Source organism: Podarcis raffonei, chromosome 16, assembly GCF_027172205.1.
Source record: "Podarcis raffonei isolate rPodRaf1 chromosome 16, rPodRaf1.pri, whole genome shotgun sequence".
NCBI lineage: Eukaryota > Metazoa > Chordata > Lepidosauria > Squamata > Lacertidae > Podarcis > Podarcis raffonei.
In genome coordinates, this window is record NC_070617.1 from 24671954 (window position 1) to 24688223 (window position 16270).

At 49.5% G+C, this 16270-nt stretch overlaps 1 protein-coding gene across 3 annotated transcripts in view; it reads left to right on the top strand.

Moving 5' to 3' along the window:
- INPP5J (inositol polyphosphate-5-phosphatase J) overlaps positions 1-15428 on the top strand; it is a 40171-nt gene extending 24743 nt beyond the window's left edge. For all 3 annotated transcript variants that reach the window (XM_053369080.1, XM_053369081.1, XM_053369082.1), the window contains exons 6-13: positions 458-633; positions 3708-3819; positions 4565-4674; positions 4804-4987; positions 8158-8295; positions 10859-10936; positions 12389-12493; positions 13759-15428. In XM_053369080.1, coding sequence (XP_053225055.1) covers positions 458-633; positions 3708-3819; positions 4565-4674; positions 4804-4987; positions 8158-8295; positions 10859-10936; positions 12389-12493; positions 13759-14382 — 1527 coding nt within the window. In that variant the 3' untranslated portion in view covers positions 14383-15428. The remainder of the gene's footprint in view (positions 1-457; positions 634-3707; positions 3820-4564; positions 4675-4803; positions 4988-8157; positions 8296-10858; positions 10937-12388; positions 12494-13758) is intronic.
- Positions 15429-16270: the final 842 nt, after the last annotated feature.

The window sequence follows — 16270 nt, forward strand, 5'->3', positions numbered from 1 at the left end:
CTTTTCTTCCTAATGTCTCAACAAATGAAACTGATTTGTAAAAATGTTACATGGAGAAAAAAATACTAGAGAGAGACATTGCACACACTTTCGTAAACCAAGAAAATCATTCATATATATATATATATAGTGGCAGAACAGAAAACACAGTGGCTCCAAGCTCAGATTACAAGACGTAGGAGTGACGTAGTTTAATAGGGACGGAGGGAGGAGGGAACTTAATTGGGAACACTGCAGATTTCTAGGAGCAGTGTTCTTTGTTCTCTCGCTGTGATTATTAAAGTTTCTAACTGGTAAGAAGACTCCTTTTCCTTTGTTCCGCTTATCTACTGCCACGGGGGGGGAGGAAGCTGATTCCCTGAAGCTTGACAGAAAGTGTGCTTGGGTCCGAGGGTGCAGAGTGAAGGCGTGGCCCCTGGCGGCAGCTGACCCATACCTTTCTCCCTCCCCAATGCAGGGCAATAAAGGTGGGGTGAGCATCCGCCTCTCCATCTTTGGCAACATGGTCTGCTTCCTAAACTGCCACCTACCGGCACACATGGAGAAGGCAGAGCAGCGCAAGGAGGACTTCACCACCATCCTCCACATGCAGCAGTTCGAAGGGCCGTCAGCCAGCGGGATCCTTGACCACGAGTAAGTCTCGTTCCCAGGTGCATTGCATATCAATTGCCCCACCCATTTTTCCTTTGCCCCGCCCACCCCGGCATGTCCCCCTCCCCCACAAACGTTGTCTGGAAGGGAATGTGGCCCTGTGGCTGAAAAGCTCTCCTGTATGATAGAGAGTCCGATCTTTTCTCCTGGATAATCGAGTTGGAAAGGGCCCCCCAGTGCTCATCTAGTCCAGCCCCCTGCAATGCAGGAATCACAACTAAATAAACCTGGACAGATAGCCATCCAACCTCTGCATAAAAACCTCCAGTGAAAGAGAGACCCCACTGCCTTCCGAGGGAGACCATTCCACTGTCGAACAGATGTTATCGTCAAAAAGTTCTTCCTGATGTTTAGTTGGAAGGCGATTTTGAGCAGAGAGAAGCAAGAAGGAAGATGGGCAGGACTCCCAATCCACCCCAGCCTCCATTCCACTGCCTCGGTTATTTCCCCTCTTGCTAGTCATGCTGGTCTCTGAGACTCCTTTTCAATGTGTATGAATACGTATCTTCCTATATAAATAGAAATGTAAGGTGTTGTCACGCTCTGTAGTTCACACGGCTGCCAGCAGGTGGTCACGCCAGCTGCACCACGAGGAATGGCAGGCAGGCTCACAAAAGCTGTTGGGGAGGTCAGCTATGGAGAGGATAGGTGGGTGAGATTTAAAGGGGGGGGGAAGGTGCGGGGGAAGGGCAAAGGGGTAGGCGGGGTTGACAAACCGAGTGAGCAGGGGAACCAGCCCCTAATGCACACATACTTATTTATAGGCTGTTTTTTCCTAGGGCAGAACACTAATAAGAAAGCTTACATCTGCCTTTCTTAGCCAGGTGCCCTCCAGCTGTTCTGGACTTCCATCAACCTCAGCCAGAATAGCCTGGAAAGCACCGGACTGAGAAAGCTGGGATTATGTAATCATGAAATTACTTTGGAAACAAGGCACTTTAAGACTTTTGAAAGACCGCGGCATTTTTGTGTGTGTTTAAAACAGCAATGACACATAGGCCATTTAACCTGAATGTTAATAAAACAGCAATCCAGATTCTAAGTGATATATATCTTCCTATATACATAAAAACGTGAGGCTGTCATCGCGCAGTTGGAGGATCTATGGTACTGCATCACATTCTTGGATTTGCACGATGGGGGAAAGAGAACAAAATAGAAGGGCGGTTTTTTAAACGGAGGTTTTACATAATGGCAGAGGTTGCAACGAAGCAGGGATAGAGGGACACCGAGGAGCTGAGTAGGGATGAGGTGGGGCAGTTGAAGGAGCTGTGAGGGAGTATGGAGGCTAAAAATGCAGAGTTGGAAGGGACCCCTGTGGGTCATCTAGACCAACCCCCTGCAACGAAGGGATTGTGGCTAAAAGTCCATGACAGATGGCCATCCAACCTCTGTTTAAAAGTCTCCAGTGAAGTAGAACCCATCACTTTGAGTGAGTCCATTCCGCTGTAGATCAGCTCTCGTTCAAGTCCTCCCCTCTGGAGCAGCAGAAAACAAGCTTGTAACAGCCCTTTAGGTATTTGAAGAAGGCGATCACGTCATTCTTCTCTTCTCCAGGCTAAGCTAACTCCCTCCCCTCCCTCCCCTCGTCTCTCTCACACATCCAGGGGGTGGGGAGAAATCGATGGACGGAAAACATTTGCTCAGAAATCGTGCCCAACCCAAACCAGATTCCCAGAACTCACAGGCGAATTTCCATCTTCAAAGTGGTTGTTTTCCGACACTTTTTTTTTAAAAAAAAAAAGAAGGAAAAAAAATATGGGAGGGTATCAGTGCTAAGTGCAATCTGTCTCCCTGCCCCCCCACCATCTGCCCACATCACTTCTGCCATCTGATTCCGACTGGTTCCTGCTGGTGGAAATGTGTCTTCATGGGCCGTCCAGGTGGGCAGGCTGGCACACGCAGGTCTTGCTGTGACATCTGACCCTTTTGAAGCCTGAGACTCTCTTTATCGGGAGGCTTCGACTAACCAGGCGGCGCTCGAAGCTGATGCCAATGGTCCAGGCCACCTGATCCATTCGGCCGCCGAGCAGTTTGGAAGTCAGCCAGGAGGGCTTCCGGCTGGCGTTGACCTACATCCCAGCTCAGAATCTCGGCTTAGCCTCCGCTGTTTGTTCCCTGCAAAAGCCTCCTTCCTCTGCTGCTTGGGAGGGAGGGCTCCTTCTCCTCTCGATCCTGTCCCAGTTGTTTGTTTGCGTGTGTGTGAGAGAGAAATGCCTGTTTTTTTTTTTTTAAAAATGTTATATTTATTAGATTTATATATTGATTTATTATAGATTTATATATTTCATCAGAAGATCTCAGGGCAGTTCCCAATATGAAAACACACAATAAAAGCACAAATAGATACCGTATTTTTCGCTCTATAAGACGCAACAGACCATAAGACACACCTAGTTTTTGGAGGAGGAAAACAAGAAAAATAATATATTCTTAATCCCAGAAGCCAGAACAGCAAGAGGGATCTGGCTTCTGGGATAGTCTCTTGCTGTTCTGGCTTCTGGGATAGCTGGGCGAAGCCTCTCCTGGGCGGCGGGAGGGAGCCGCGCTCCCTTTAAAGAGTGCGCGGAGCATGTGTGTGGCTCTTGGGGGCTTTTTCCCGAGGAGGGAGAAGGGCAGCACTTCTCCCTCCTTGGGTAAAAGCCCCCAAGAGCTGCACACATGATACACACGGCCGTTTAAAGGGAGCGCTGAGCAGAGCCTCCCGCCTGCATTCGCTCCATAAGACGCACACACATTTCTCCTTACGTTTTAGGAGGGGAAAATTGTGTCTTATAGAGCGAAAAATACGCTAGTTAAGTAGGCCATTGAGATATAGCAAGGAATTTGCACAACCAAGGAACAGCTTTTCCCTGGCTGCCTTGCTCTCCAACATCTGATAGCCCTGCTCTTTTACATGGAGGTTCTCCAGTTAGGTGAACAGCCACACTGCTAGACGTCCTCTGCGAATGTGTCTTACTTTCTGCCTTCCCTTCTGACTTGGCCGTGCTGTGGACTCAAACAGCCGAGGGTCCCGACCTTACCTGTGTCTCCTTTCCCTTCCACCCGCCCCCCAGCATCGTCTTTTGGTTTGGGGACCTCAACTTCCGCATTGAGAGCCTAGACATCCGCTTTGTGAAATACGCCATTGACAACAACATCCTCCACCAGCTCTGGGAGAAGGACCAGGTGAGGGCCCTCTCTCTCTCTCTCTCTCTCTCTCTCTCTCTCTCTCTCTCTCCCCCCCTCTCTCTCTCTCTCTCTCTCTGTGTGTGTGTGTGTGTGTGTAATAAGGTGTCAGTAGGTTCCTTCCTGGGACGCGGGTGGCGCTGTGGGTTAAACCACAGAGCCTAGGGCTTGCCAATCAGAAGGTTGGGGGTTCGAATCCCCGCGACGGGGTGAGCTCCCGTTGCTCGGTCCCTGCTCCTGCCAACCTAGCAGTTCAAAAGCACGTCAAAGTGCAAGTAGATAAGTAGGTACCACTTCGGCAGCAAGGTAAACAGTGTTTCCGTGCGCTGCTCTGGTTTGCCAGAAGCGGCTTAATCCTGCTGGCCACATGACCCGGAAGCTGTACACCGGCTCCCTCGGCCAATAAAGCGAGATGAGTGCTGCAACCCCAGAGTTGGCCACCACTGGACCTAATGGTCAGGAGTCCCTTTACCTTTTTAAAGAGGGCTGCCTCAGATGTCTTCTAAAAATCTGGTAGTTGTTTTTCTCTTTGACATCTGGTGGGAGGGCGTTCCACAGGGCGGGTGCCACTACCGAGAAGGCCCTCTGCCTGGTTCCCTGTAACTTTGCTTCTCGCAGTGAGGGAACCGCCAGAAGGCCCTCGGTGCTGGACCTCAGGGTCCGGGCAGAACGAAGGGAGGTAGAGACACTCCTTCAGGTGCTCTCAGCCTTTCTCTCTCTTTGCCTCGGCTCTTGTTCTATGCAGCTGAACATCGCTAAGAACACCTGGCCTATCTTGAAAGGCTTCCAAGAGGGACCCCTCAACTTCCCCCCAACCTTCAAGTTTGACGTGGGCACCGACATGTATGACACCAGGTAATGGGGCGTGTCTGGCTGGACTGGACGGGGCATTCTTATCCTAAATGGAGGGATAGGTGAGAACCGCTGTGCCCTCAGGCACTTCCTTTAGCGTCCGCTCATTCTGCTCTCTCGCGTGCCTCACAGCGCCAAGAAAAGGAAGCCGGCTTGGACCGACCGGATCCTGTGGAAGATCAAAGGCACTGGCGCACCAACGCATCCCGGGAGATCCATCTGTGGCCTCCTGTCTGTGAACCAGCTTTGCTATTGCAGCCACATGGAGTACACCGTCAGTGACCACAAGCCGGTGGTCTCCATCTTTGCTGTGAAGGTGAGTCTGGGGCCCTGGTGGAAAGTGACGCAGCCGGGAATCTCTGGGCTGTCCTGGCTGTGCGCCAAGTCAGGTCTGTGCTGTTGTGAGTGGGGAAGATCAAGGCCTCTCTTCAACCAATAAACTGGGACAGAGAATTTTGCTCTGTCTAGTGAATTCTTCTAAAACTGTGTTTTTCCAAACTTTGGGGGGGCCTCTGCTGCCCCCTTGGTTCCATAAACTCTACCCAATGCAAAGCATTAATCGTTATAGTGGTTTGCACGATCCACTAAGGGAGATACAGTGGTGCCCCGCAAGACGAATGCCTCGCAAGACGAAAAACCCGCTAGACAAAAGGGTTTTCCGTTTTTGAGTTGCTTCGCAAGACGATTTTCCCTATGGGCTTGCTTCGCAAGACGAAAACGTCTTGTGAGTCTTGCGATTTTTTTTCGCTCCCCCCCCCTTTTCTAAGCCGCTAAGCCACTAATAGCCTTTTAGCCGCTAAGCCGCTAAGCCTTTAATAGCCGCTAAACCGCTAATAGCGCTAATCCGCTAATAGGGTTGCTTCGCAAGACGAAAAAACCGCTAGACGAAGAGACTCGCGGAACGGATTATTTTCGTCTTGCGAGGCACCACTGTAATAATAAAATTAGAAACAGTGGAAGATGCACATTTATTCAAAATCCAATTGAAATTACAAGCAATGACCATTCTGCACACATTCAAGGCAGGCTCAGCTGTGCATGCACACATCCTGTTCGGACCTGGAAGAGGGTGCAACAGGGTCATGATGACAGGCTTACATGTGCTACAAACATGTGATGACACATAACACAACCCCCTTGCAAATCAGGGGTTGCTTGTATTTAGTTTAACTCCACAAAACTGATGAACTCGTGATACCAGCTGTTAAAGCCTGATAGTCATTTACGACTCCACTGTGGGAATATTAAGGACAGTGGGAGAGGATATAGTGATTAAATATTATCCTTCCTTCACTCACACTAGTGAGTCATGTAGCAGAGCAGATTCCCCTCAATACAGCAGGAAGCTAGTTTGCAGATTCGTTTGAATCTCTTTAGTTAAGCAATCCAGTCTGGCTTGATCAGACTGGATTATTCCCGGTGTCCCCTTTGATCCCTCTTAATAGAATAAAGACACTAGTAAAAGGTAAAGGTAAAGGTACCCCTGCCCGTATGGGCCAGTCTTGACAGACTCTGGGGTTGTGCGCCCATCTCACTCAAGAGGCCGGGGGCCAGCGCTGTCCAGAGACACTTCCGGGTCACGTGGCCAGCGTGACGAAGCTGCTCTGGCGAGCCAGCACAGCACACGGAAACGCCGTTTACCTTCCCGCCAGTAAGCGGTCCCTATTTATCTACTTGCACCTGGGGGTGCTTTTGAACTGCTAGGTTGGCAGGCGCTGGGACCGAGCAACGGGAGCGCACCCCGCTGCGGGGATTCGAACCGCCGACCTTTCGATCGGCAAGCCCTAGGCGCTGAGGCTTTTACCCACAGCGCCACCCGCGTCCCCCAAAGACACTAGAGTCTTTCCTTAAAAGCAACAAGAAGTTTACTCACATTCAGTTCACAGTATGATCCCTGAAGGCAGATTTTAGCTTGTAGTTACAGAACATAGTGTGAGTTCATCCCTTATGGGGATTGAGCCCATGTACTGCTAGCTGAGAGCCAGCAGACAGCAAAATACATTAAGGGAGCAGCATCAAGAGAACAAAATGGCTGCATGGGAGCAGCATGGCATCAAGAGAGAGAAGTGGCTGCATGACTTGGCTCTTTTATGGAGTCAGCCAGGGTCACACCCATCTCCCAGATCACATTCAGGGGGAGGACACTCCAGACCAGTAGAACAGGAAGTTACACTGATTGGATGTTCCCCTGCCTGTGCCCACTCTAGGGAAACAAGGAATGTTGTATTTGACTGCTCCAATGGATTACCGTATTTTTCGCTCTATAACACGCACCCGACCATAACACGCACATAGTTTTTAGAGGAGGAAAACAAGAAAAAAATATTCTAAACAAAATAGTGGATGTATGATTTTTGTGGTTCATGCTGTGGCTACAGACATGTGATCTGACAGTGAGTTTGGAGTAGCCCAATGCAAAAATCCTGAGGATCCATGTGGATCCATACTTTGTAACCACGTTTTAAGTGGGGAAGGAAGGAAAAGCACTCAAGGGACAAGGAGCACGCATGGGGTGTGTGGAGAAGGATGCTGCTAATAATGCAGGAGAGGGGTTTAAGGGGAGAAGGAACACGCGTGGGGTGTGTGGAGAAGGATGCTGCTAATAATGCAGAAGAGGGATATAAGGGGAGAAGACTCCTCTCCTCTCCCACTTTGCTCCTTTAAAGCAAGCAGGCTTAGCGAGCTGAAAAACTTTGCTGCTATTTAGCGAGCTGAGTGGGGAGGAGAAAGGGACAGAGAGCCTGCTTGCTTTAAAGGAACCAACCGGACAGGTTTGCTCCTTTAAAGAAGCAGGCTCTCGTTCCCTCTCTCCTCCCCACTCAGCAGCTCTTCTCCCGCTTTGCTGTTTCAAAGCGAGCCACGGAGGAGGGAAGGAAGGGGAACCATGGATCCTCTGCTCACGACTGCAGCAGATCCCCCCGCCATCCGTAGGCATTCGCTCCATAACACGCACAGACATTTCCCCTTACTTTCCAGGAGGAAAAAAGTGAGTGTTATGGAGCAAAAAATACGGTACATCCCACAACCAGCACCCCCTGCTGCCCCCTTGCCTTTGGTGTCCCCCTAGGTAATCCCCCCACTTCCTAGGGGTTTCTTAGCAGGTTGCTGTGAGATGTCGAACATAGCAAAGCCCGGCTCATATAATAATAATAATAATAATAATAATAATAATAATAATAATAATAATATTTTTTTATTTATACCCTGCCCTTCCTGGTTCAGAAAACCAGGCTCAGGGCGGCTAGCAATAAATTTAAAACACTTAATTGATGCAACAAAAAACAGCATAAAATACAGTATAAAATGTGAATAAAAATAAATTCAGAATTCAAAAATCCAATAAACATAAATGAACATCAGGACTACCTGGCTAAATTAGTCCTATTTGGGCCAGCGAGGAGACCAGGGGAGAATTAGCTGTGGGATCCAGAGTGGGTAATCTTCATATAAACCACCTCAACCCCTTTTTCTCTCTCTCTCTGGCAGTTTGCTTCCAGGGCTGACGTGCCGCTGGTGGAGCTTCAGGTAGCTGATGAGTGGACGAAACCCGAACAAGCTGTCACCTGGTACAAAGTGTCTTCGAGCTATCACCGCAGCTCCTGGGACTGGGTTGCCCTTTACCGGGTAAGAGGCAGTTGCCGCACACAGTGGTTTTCCAGTAACACCTGACTGAGGGCTGCGGCGACATGAGGGCAGAGCATATCAAATAAAAGAAGCTTTGAGTGTGCCTGCTTCTGCACACAGGGGAATGGGCTGTGATGTGCACCGTGAAATTTTGCACAGCTTATCTCCCCCCCTCCCACAGCAGCTGACCTCTTGCAAAGCTCACCTTCCCTGCATGCAATATCCCAATTCTGTTTCCTTTTTTCTGCCATCACTGTTAAGACGAAACGAAGAATGAGAATAAAAGAAAACAACTTTTTGTGTGTGCATGGGCTAGTCTATCTCTCAGTGCTTTTCAGAGGACATCAGGAAGGGATGTTAAGAAATTCAGGGGTGGGGTGGGAAAACCCCCAATCTTTGTATTCTGCACATACATTTCAGAAAGGTGGCCAGATGATATTATATTTAACCTGACAGTTCTGTCTCCTGTGTTTTATCTTTGACAACCCAATCTAATAACACCAAAACCCATTACTATTTTTAGTGTGGTTTTAGCAATTAATGAAGCTCTTTGTTATTACTCACTTAGTTTTTTTCCACTGAAAGTGTCAGGAAGCTGATAAATATTTTACAATCCCTAACTGCAAAAGGCAGCCTGGATGAACCGTAATTATTACAAATGCAATGTTTTTAAGTGTTCCAAGCATAATCCTGCTACCATTCTTATAAAAGCCCTTTTGGGTAGGACTGTGTTATTATTCCCCTTAATGCAGTAGCTAAGATAAAGCAAATTACTTTGGGCCACCTGGTCAGCACAGGCTCTCCCAAGATCATTTCCCGCTCTGCTCTGTTCCGCCACCTCTCTGGGGGGAAAAGCTAGGATTAAAACAATTTCAGGATGATTTCCAGAATGCGATGATTCCCAGGGCCAGACCTCCAAGGCATCTGATCGAAATTATTCATGCTGCAAAGGTGGAGGGAGCAACAAACAGCCACATGACAAAGATGATCAGCAGCGATGCTTGCTCTGTGCTGTGGGAGGTTCAGAAACAGCACAAATGAAGGCTGGCAAAATCCTTGCAGGAACCCAAAGGTTTTGGTGTGCACAGGAAAGCCATTTTTTACAGCGTCAGATCTTTAGGTCACCTAGCCAAGGGTAATTGCTTCTGACAAATCAGACCCCCGGTCTAACTAGCTCGGTATTGTCCCCACCAGGGAGTCACGCAGGGGTCTTTCCCAGGCCTACCTGGAGATGTTGGAGTTTGAAGCAGATACCTTCTACATGCCAAGCATGTGCTCTGATACTGAGCTATGTCCCTTCCCAAAACCCTCTGGCTAAGCAGGTTAATTTTATTTTACTTTATTTCATTTGCATATGGACACGGGTGGCGCTGTGGGTTAAACCACAGAGCCTAGGACTTGCCGATCAGAAGGTTGGTGGTTTGAATCCCCGCAATGGGGTGAGCTCCTGTTGTCTGGTCCCAGCTTCTGCCAACCTAGCAGTTCGAAAGCACGTCAAAGTGCAAGTAGATAAATAGGTACCTCTCCAGCGGGAAGGTAAACGGCGTTTGCGTGCGCTGCTCTGGTTCTCCAGAAGCGGCTTAGTCATGCTGGCCACATGACCCGGAAGCTGTACGCCGGCTCCCTCAGCCAATAAAATGAGGTGAGCGCCACAACCCCAGAGTCGGTCACGACCGGACCTAATGGTCAGGGGTCCCTTTACCTTTACCTTTACTATGTATATGTGTATGTGTATACATATGCACATATACATATATATATATATACAAATGAAATAAAGTAAAATAAAATGTGTGTGTGTGTGTGTGTGTGTACAGTGGTACCTCGGGTTAAGAACTTAATTCGTTCCAGAGGTCCGTTCTTAACCTGAAACTGTTCTTAACCTGAGGTACCACTTTAGCTAATGGGGCCTCCTGCTGTCGTCGCACCGCTGCTGCACAATTTCTGTTCTCATCCTGAAGCAAAGTTCTTAACCTGAGGTACTATTTCTGGGTTAGCGGAGTCTGTAACCTGAAGCGTTTGTAACCCGTGGTACCACTGTGTGTGTGTGCTTTTTTTCTGGGGGGACGCAGGGGTATGCATACCCTGAAACATTTTGTGAATCTTTGTACTTTTGTCCATTCCCCGATTTGAATTGTAAAATGGTGATTTTCTTGAGTCAAAATGAGATTACCCCTAAACATTTTTTTTAGAAGGAAAGCACTGTATATATTACAGGTTCCAAATTAAAGTCAATTTTTATTGATTTCAAGAGCTGACACTCCCAGACCCTTTATAGTAGTATCATAATCCTAGAATCGTAGAGTCAGAAGGGACCGCTAAGGATCATCTAGTCCAACCCCCTGCAATGCAGGAATATGCGGCTGCCCCATACGGGGATCAAACCTGCAACCTTGGCCTTATCAGCACCATACTCTAACCTGCAGAGTGATCCTGTGGTGGAAAACACAATAATAGGTGGGCTGTCAGGGGTTTCTTTTGGTGGGGGAGAGGATGTACAACCCCGCTGGGAAAAAGCCCTGGTGATGTTTTTCTGGACCCCTCCCTCTCTCCCCTCTCCCAGGTGGGCTTCCGACACTTGAAGGACTATGTTGCCTATGTCTGGGCAAAGCAGGAAGACGCCGAAAGCAACGTTTACCAGGTATGGGAATACAAGATTTTTTTTGGGGGGGGGTAACAGTAAACAATTTTGCATTATGATATCATGGGAGTACGTACAGTGGTGCCCCGCAAGACGAGTGCCTCGCAAGACGGAAAACCCGCTAGATGAAAGGGTTTTCCGTTTTGGAAGTGCTTCGCAAAACGAATTTCCTATGGGCTTGCTTCGCAAGACGAAAATGTCTTGCGAGTTCCTGCAGGTTTTTTTCCCTTTCCCCCCTTTTTCCCAAGCCGCTAAGCCGCTTAACAGCTGATCGCTAAGCCACTTAACAGCTGATCCGCTAAGCCGCTTATCAGCTGATCTGCTAATCCGCTAATCAGCTGATCCGCTAAGCCCGCTAAGCCGCTAATAGCGCTAATCCGCTAAACCGCTAATGGGCTTGCTTCGCAAGATGAAAAAACCACAAGACGAAGAGACTCGCGGAACGGATTCTTTTCGTCTTGCGAGGCACCACTGTATTTAAAGTGCTGCATAATAGGACGTGTTGGATTATAGTGGTACCTTGGTTCTCAAACTTAATCTGTTCTGGAATTCTGTTCCAAAACCAAAGCGTTCCAAAACCAAGGCACACTTTCCCATAGAACGTAATGCAAAATGGATGAATATGTTCCAGACTTTTAAAAACAACCTCTAAAACAGCAATTTAACACCAATTTTACTATAATTGATCCATAAAATGAAAGCAATAATCAATGCACTGTGTACTATAAAATAAATAAGGCAGTGTTGTAGAGGATAAAAAATTACTTTTTTTCTTACCTGCACTGATGATAGTCATTGTTTGGATGGGGGGCTTTTATCCATTTCCGCAGTCACACAATCACTCAGTAGCTGAACTGGGTTCCACACAGTCACAAAAACAAATAAACCGAAAAAGCCTCAGAAACAAAAACGCAAAATAAATAGCGAAAACAAAAGCACCAAACTTAATCGGTTCAGGAAGTCGGTTTGACCTCCGAAATGTTCAAAAACCAAGGCGCGGCTTCTGATTGGTGCAAGCACCCCAGAAACAATAGCCGACAGTCGCATTGGACGTTCGGCTTCCGAAAATCGTTTGAAAACCGGAACACTTACTTCTGGGTTTTTGCCGTTTGAGAACCAAGGTACCACTGTATGATATTCTTACTGATACCTATGTTATCATTTAGAGCAGGGTTTCCGAAACTTAGGTCTCCAGCTTCTTTTTGGACCACAATTCCCATCATCCTGACCACTGGTCCTGCTAGCTAGGGATGATGGGAGTTGTAGTAAAAATAAATAAACCTGGAGACGCAAGTTTTGGAAACTGTGATTTAGAGTTTGTATGGCACATGCAAAGTGTATATTTATTATTGCATTAGACACTACCACCACTGGCTCTCTGCTGTTTAGGTTGGCATTTTGCTGCTCTTGACCACCCTTATAGCTGTCCCGTTTTCTCTTACAAATATTTAGTTACTGTTTCCAGAGGAGTCTCTACCCAAAGGGAAGGGCGACTATATCCTGGGTTACTACAGCAACAGCTACAGCTGTTTGGTGGGTGTGACAGAGCCCTTCCAGGTAAGCACAGAGACAGATGTGCAAGAGGGATGCTTAGTTGACATTAAGCAGCAGTGCAAGTTGGGGGGAAAGTGCTCTAGCTCAGTAGGTAGAACATCTGCTTTGCATGCAGAAGGTCACAGGTTCGATCCTTCACATCTCCAGGTAGGACTGGGAGAGACCCCTGTCTGAAATCCTGGACAGCGACTGTGAGTCATTGTGGACAATACCAAGCTGCAGGGGTGCCTACTTGATTAAATATTGGTGGGTTCAGGTACCCACCCCCCATATAAAGGTAAAGGACCCCTGGATGGTTACATCCAGTCAAAGGCGACTATGGGCTTGTGGCGCTCATCTTGCTTCCAGGCCGAGGGAGCCGGTGTTTGTCCACAGACAGCTTTCCGGGTCATGTGGCCAGCATGACTAAACCACTTCTGGCACAACGGGACACCATGACAGAAACCAGAGTGCATGGAAACACTGTTTACCTTCCCGCCGCAGTGGTACCTCTTTATCTACTTGCACTGCTCTGCTTTCGAACTGCTAGGTTGGCAGGAGCTGGGACAGAGCAGCGGGAGCTCACCCTGTTGCGGGGATTTGAACCGCCGACCTTCTGAACAGCAAGCCCAAGAGGCTCAGTGGTTTAAACCACAGTGCCACCTTTTACCCCTTATAATCAATAATAAGATGTGCCCCCCCAACCATTTGAATAGCAATGCTAATCAACTTGAGAAGCGGGCCTGGCAGTTGAGATATTTTATTTGGGGGGTGGGGCAGCTGAAGGGACCTCGGCCCCTAGGAATTGGCTCCTGTGCAGAGCTGACTGGGCCCAGGGTCTGACTTGCTTTGAGGCAGGTTTCCTATGTTCCAGGAAATTATGAACTGGAAACTTCTCGGGATAACTTGCACAGGATAAGCCCTGTGGAGTGACCTAATTCAGTATGTGTGCTTTCACTGGTGTTTAGTAAACCAAGCTTAAAAAGTTTAGATGGCTTGCTTCATTTTGCAAATTTCATAATGCATTTTTCTATGCACACTTTACACTATTAAATGCCTTTTTTCTGTACACTTTACATTGCAAAATCTGGAGAAGAACAGATTGTGAAGGTTGGCTGTGTTTTGATTTGCTTCTTGCTTCATTAGGTGCAAATTAGATAACTTGAAATTCTTCCCCTATCCCTCCTCTCAACCTGTCCAGCCCAAAATTTATCAGGTAGTGGGGAGCAGCTGGGCTCTGCCTTCCCAAGTCAGTATTGACTCTCCTCTCTCCGTCTCCCTGCACACAGATTTCACTGCCCACCTTGGAGCAAGCCACCAGCCCCACTGACAGCTCCAGCAGCACCTCAGAAGAGGAGGACGACAGCACCCTGGTCCTGCTGGGCCCCAAATCCCGCAGCCCCAGCCCCGGGAAGATGAAGGGTCACCGCAGCCGCAGCCCCAGTTTGGCCAAGTTCCATGGACTCATCCTGCGCTCATCGAGCCGGGACCATGCGGCCAGCCGCAGCCCCTCACCCCAGGGCCGCCGCGGCAGCAGCATCCTCAAGAGCGACATCCCCAGCATCCAGTTCTCCAAGGACAGCCCCCGCCAACGCTCCAAGTCGCGAGAGCCTGCCCAGAATGCAGAGAGCCTCGCCGGGCCTCGCCTCCAGAACCCCTGGCGCTTTGACGAGAACCCCCTGGCCCGCACAGACCCCCGCAACCTGGGGCTGCTGCCAGCCGTGCGCCTGGAAACCATCGATCAAGTCATGGGCCCCCGGCGAGAGAGTGCCGACCAGGGCCTGCCTCCCCGCAGGATGAGCCCCACCAGTCCGACCGTGGCCCTGGCCAACCTCTTCAGCACCTCCCCAAAGGAGGGGTTATCCCCAGACCACCAAGGTCCAAACCATCACAGCCGTGAGGCGGGACACTGAGGGAGACGCAGCCGGCCGCCATGAGCCCACTGTCCAACCATCCCGTGTAGTAAGCTTGCAGTGTTATCTCTCTGTGTCCTTTACCTGCCAGTTTTCTGCTCCGTGTGTGTCTTTCTCTCTCCCGGTGTGTGACACGAAGACCCGGGGAAGGGGGCTGCCACTTGTGAGGCCCCGTCTCCCGACTAGAGTATGCTTGACAATCAACTTCTTCCCTCCCTTTGTGTAGGGGGCTGAACAACGCAAGCAAAAAGCCCTCAGCCCCCTCGGCCTTTTCAGCCATAGAAACTCCCCACTCCTTGTTTTTTGGGGGGGACCCATCCTTTGATGAGAACTCCCTTCCCCATTGAACATCCAGTTTGGTGTTGCGATGGAGCTCCCCCCGCCTCTCCTAGCGCCATCTCTGTTCTTGTCCTGAGGCACGATGGTGGTGGAGGAGGACGAAGAGGAAAGCCTGCTTCTTGCAATCCGACGGGAGGACAATTGATCAGCACAGTGGAATGGGCAGCTGCCGAAAGAGGAGCGCATGCCAGAAGCTTGGCTGGGTACGGGATGAAGACACACTTTTGCTATCGGTTGCAAAAGCTCTACTTGGCTGGACTCAGTGGCTGCTGCAAGACCAGGCCCAGCCTGCTTGCAGGAAGTTGCTGAGACCATAAGAGGTGAAATACGGAACGTGCAATATGATGGGGATGGGGAATCAGAGTTCTTGGAGACAGGTGTGGACCACAGGTAGGAAGGAGGAAGCTGGTGCTTCAGGTCTGGTTAGGGCCCAGCTGGTATCCCCCCCTGCAAGGCTTGGGGGGGCCCTGAGGAACTGGGGGAGAACTACAAATGGCAGAAAGTTCTTGCTGGAGGGAAGCAGGTAGATGCAACCCAGTTGAGATTGTGGAGGTACAGGGGGGAGAGTTTGGGTTCCATTGCCTTACGAGGCGGGGGGGGGGAGAGAACTCTGACCCAGGAAGCCGAAAACGGAACGGGTGTGTGCGTGCGAGGGGGCAGTATGTGTGGCTAGGTTGTCGGGGCAACGTGACCAAGGTGCCTTGGAACCAGAAATGACGAAAGCTGCCTGGGGGGGTTGGGGAAAGGGGAGGGTGGGGAGGCTGGCCTCCCCCGAGACAGATCCATGACCTTCGCTGGGACGAGTTCAGAGTTGATGCAATCTGTCCTACCTCACTTTTCCCTTCCGCCTCCTTTCCAATAATAATAATAAAAATCATCTACAAACCAACTTACGGATGACCGCATTTGTGTCTCTCTCTCCCTGGCAGTGGCAAAGAACCCCGCCAACGTGGGATAGGATTTGTGTTCACACCTCTCCCCCTCAGCATTCGGGCATCTTTCCCCTTGCTAAGCAGAACCCAGGCATACAGAAAAAGCACTTTTATTCATTAGTACACTATTTACAGTAGCTGCAGCAAGAACCACCCCCCTCCCAATAAATTATAAGCAAGGGTGCAGAGTTTGGGGTGCGTCCAGCTGCGAGTCGACAACGTCCTACAAAACACACGGTAAGAGCTTTCATAATAAATACACCGTTAAAGGAACGGGAGCAGGAAGGAGCAGGAGGGGCTCATTTCTCCTTGGCGGGGGGAACCAGGGGTCCTCTCCCCTCCCACTTCCATTCCATTCCACAAAATCCAATGTTCCCCCCCCCCCCCCGTGGGTCCTCAAAGGGGTTGGAACCGATGTGTTTGCTGAAGATGAGCAGAGTCTGTTCTCATGTCAAGACAGACCCACCCTCCGCAAAGAGAACCCTTTTATGCCACGCCCCACAAGGCCATTTCTTGACCTCTTCTGCACAAAGATGTGCTGATGGTGAGCACTGGTAAGCACCGATTTCTCAGCCTCCAGAGGGAAGCCCTTTCCCCTGCTGCGCTCAGCACAGCTG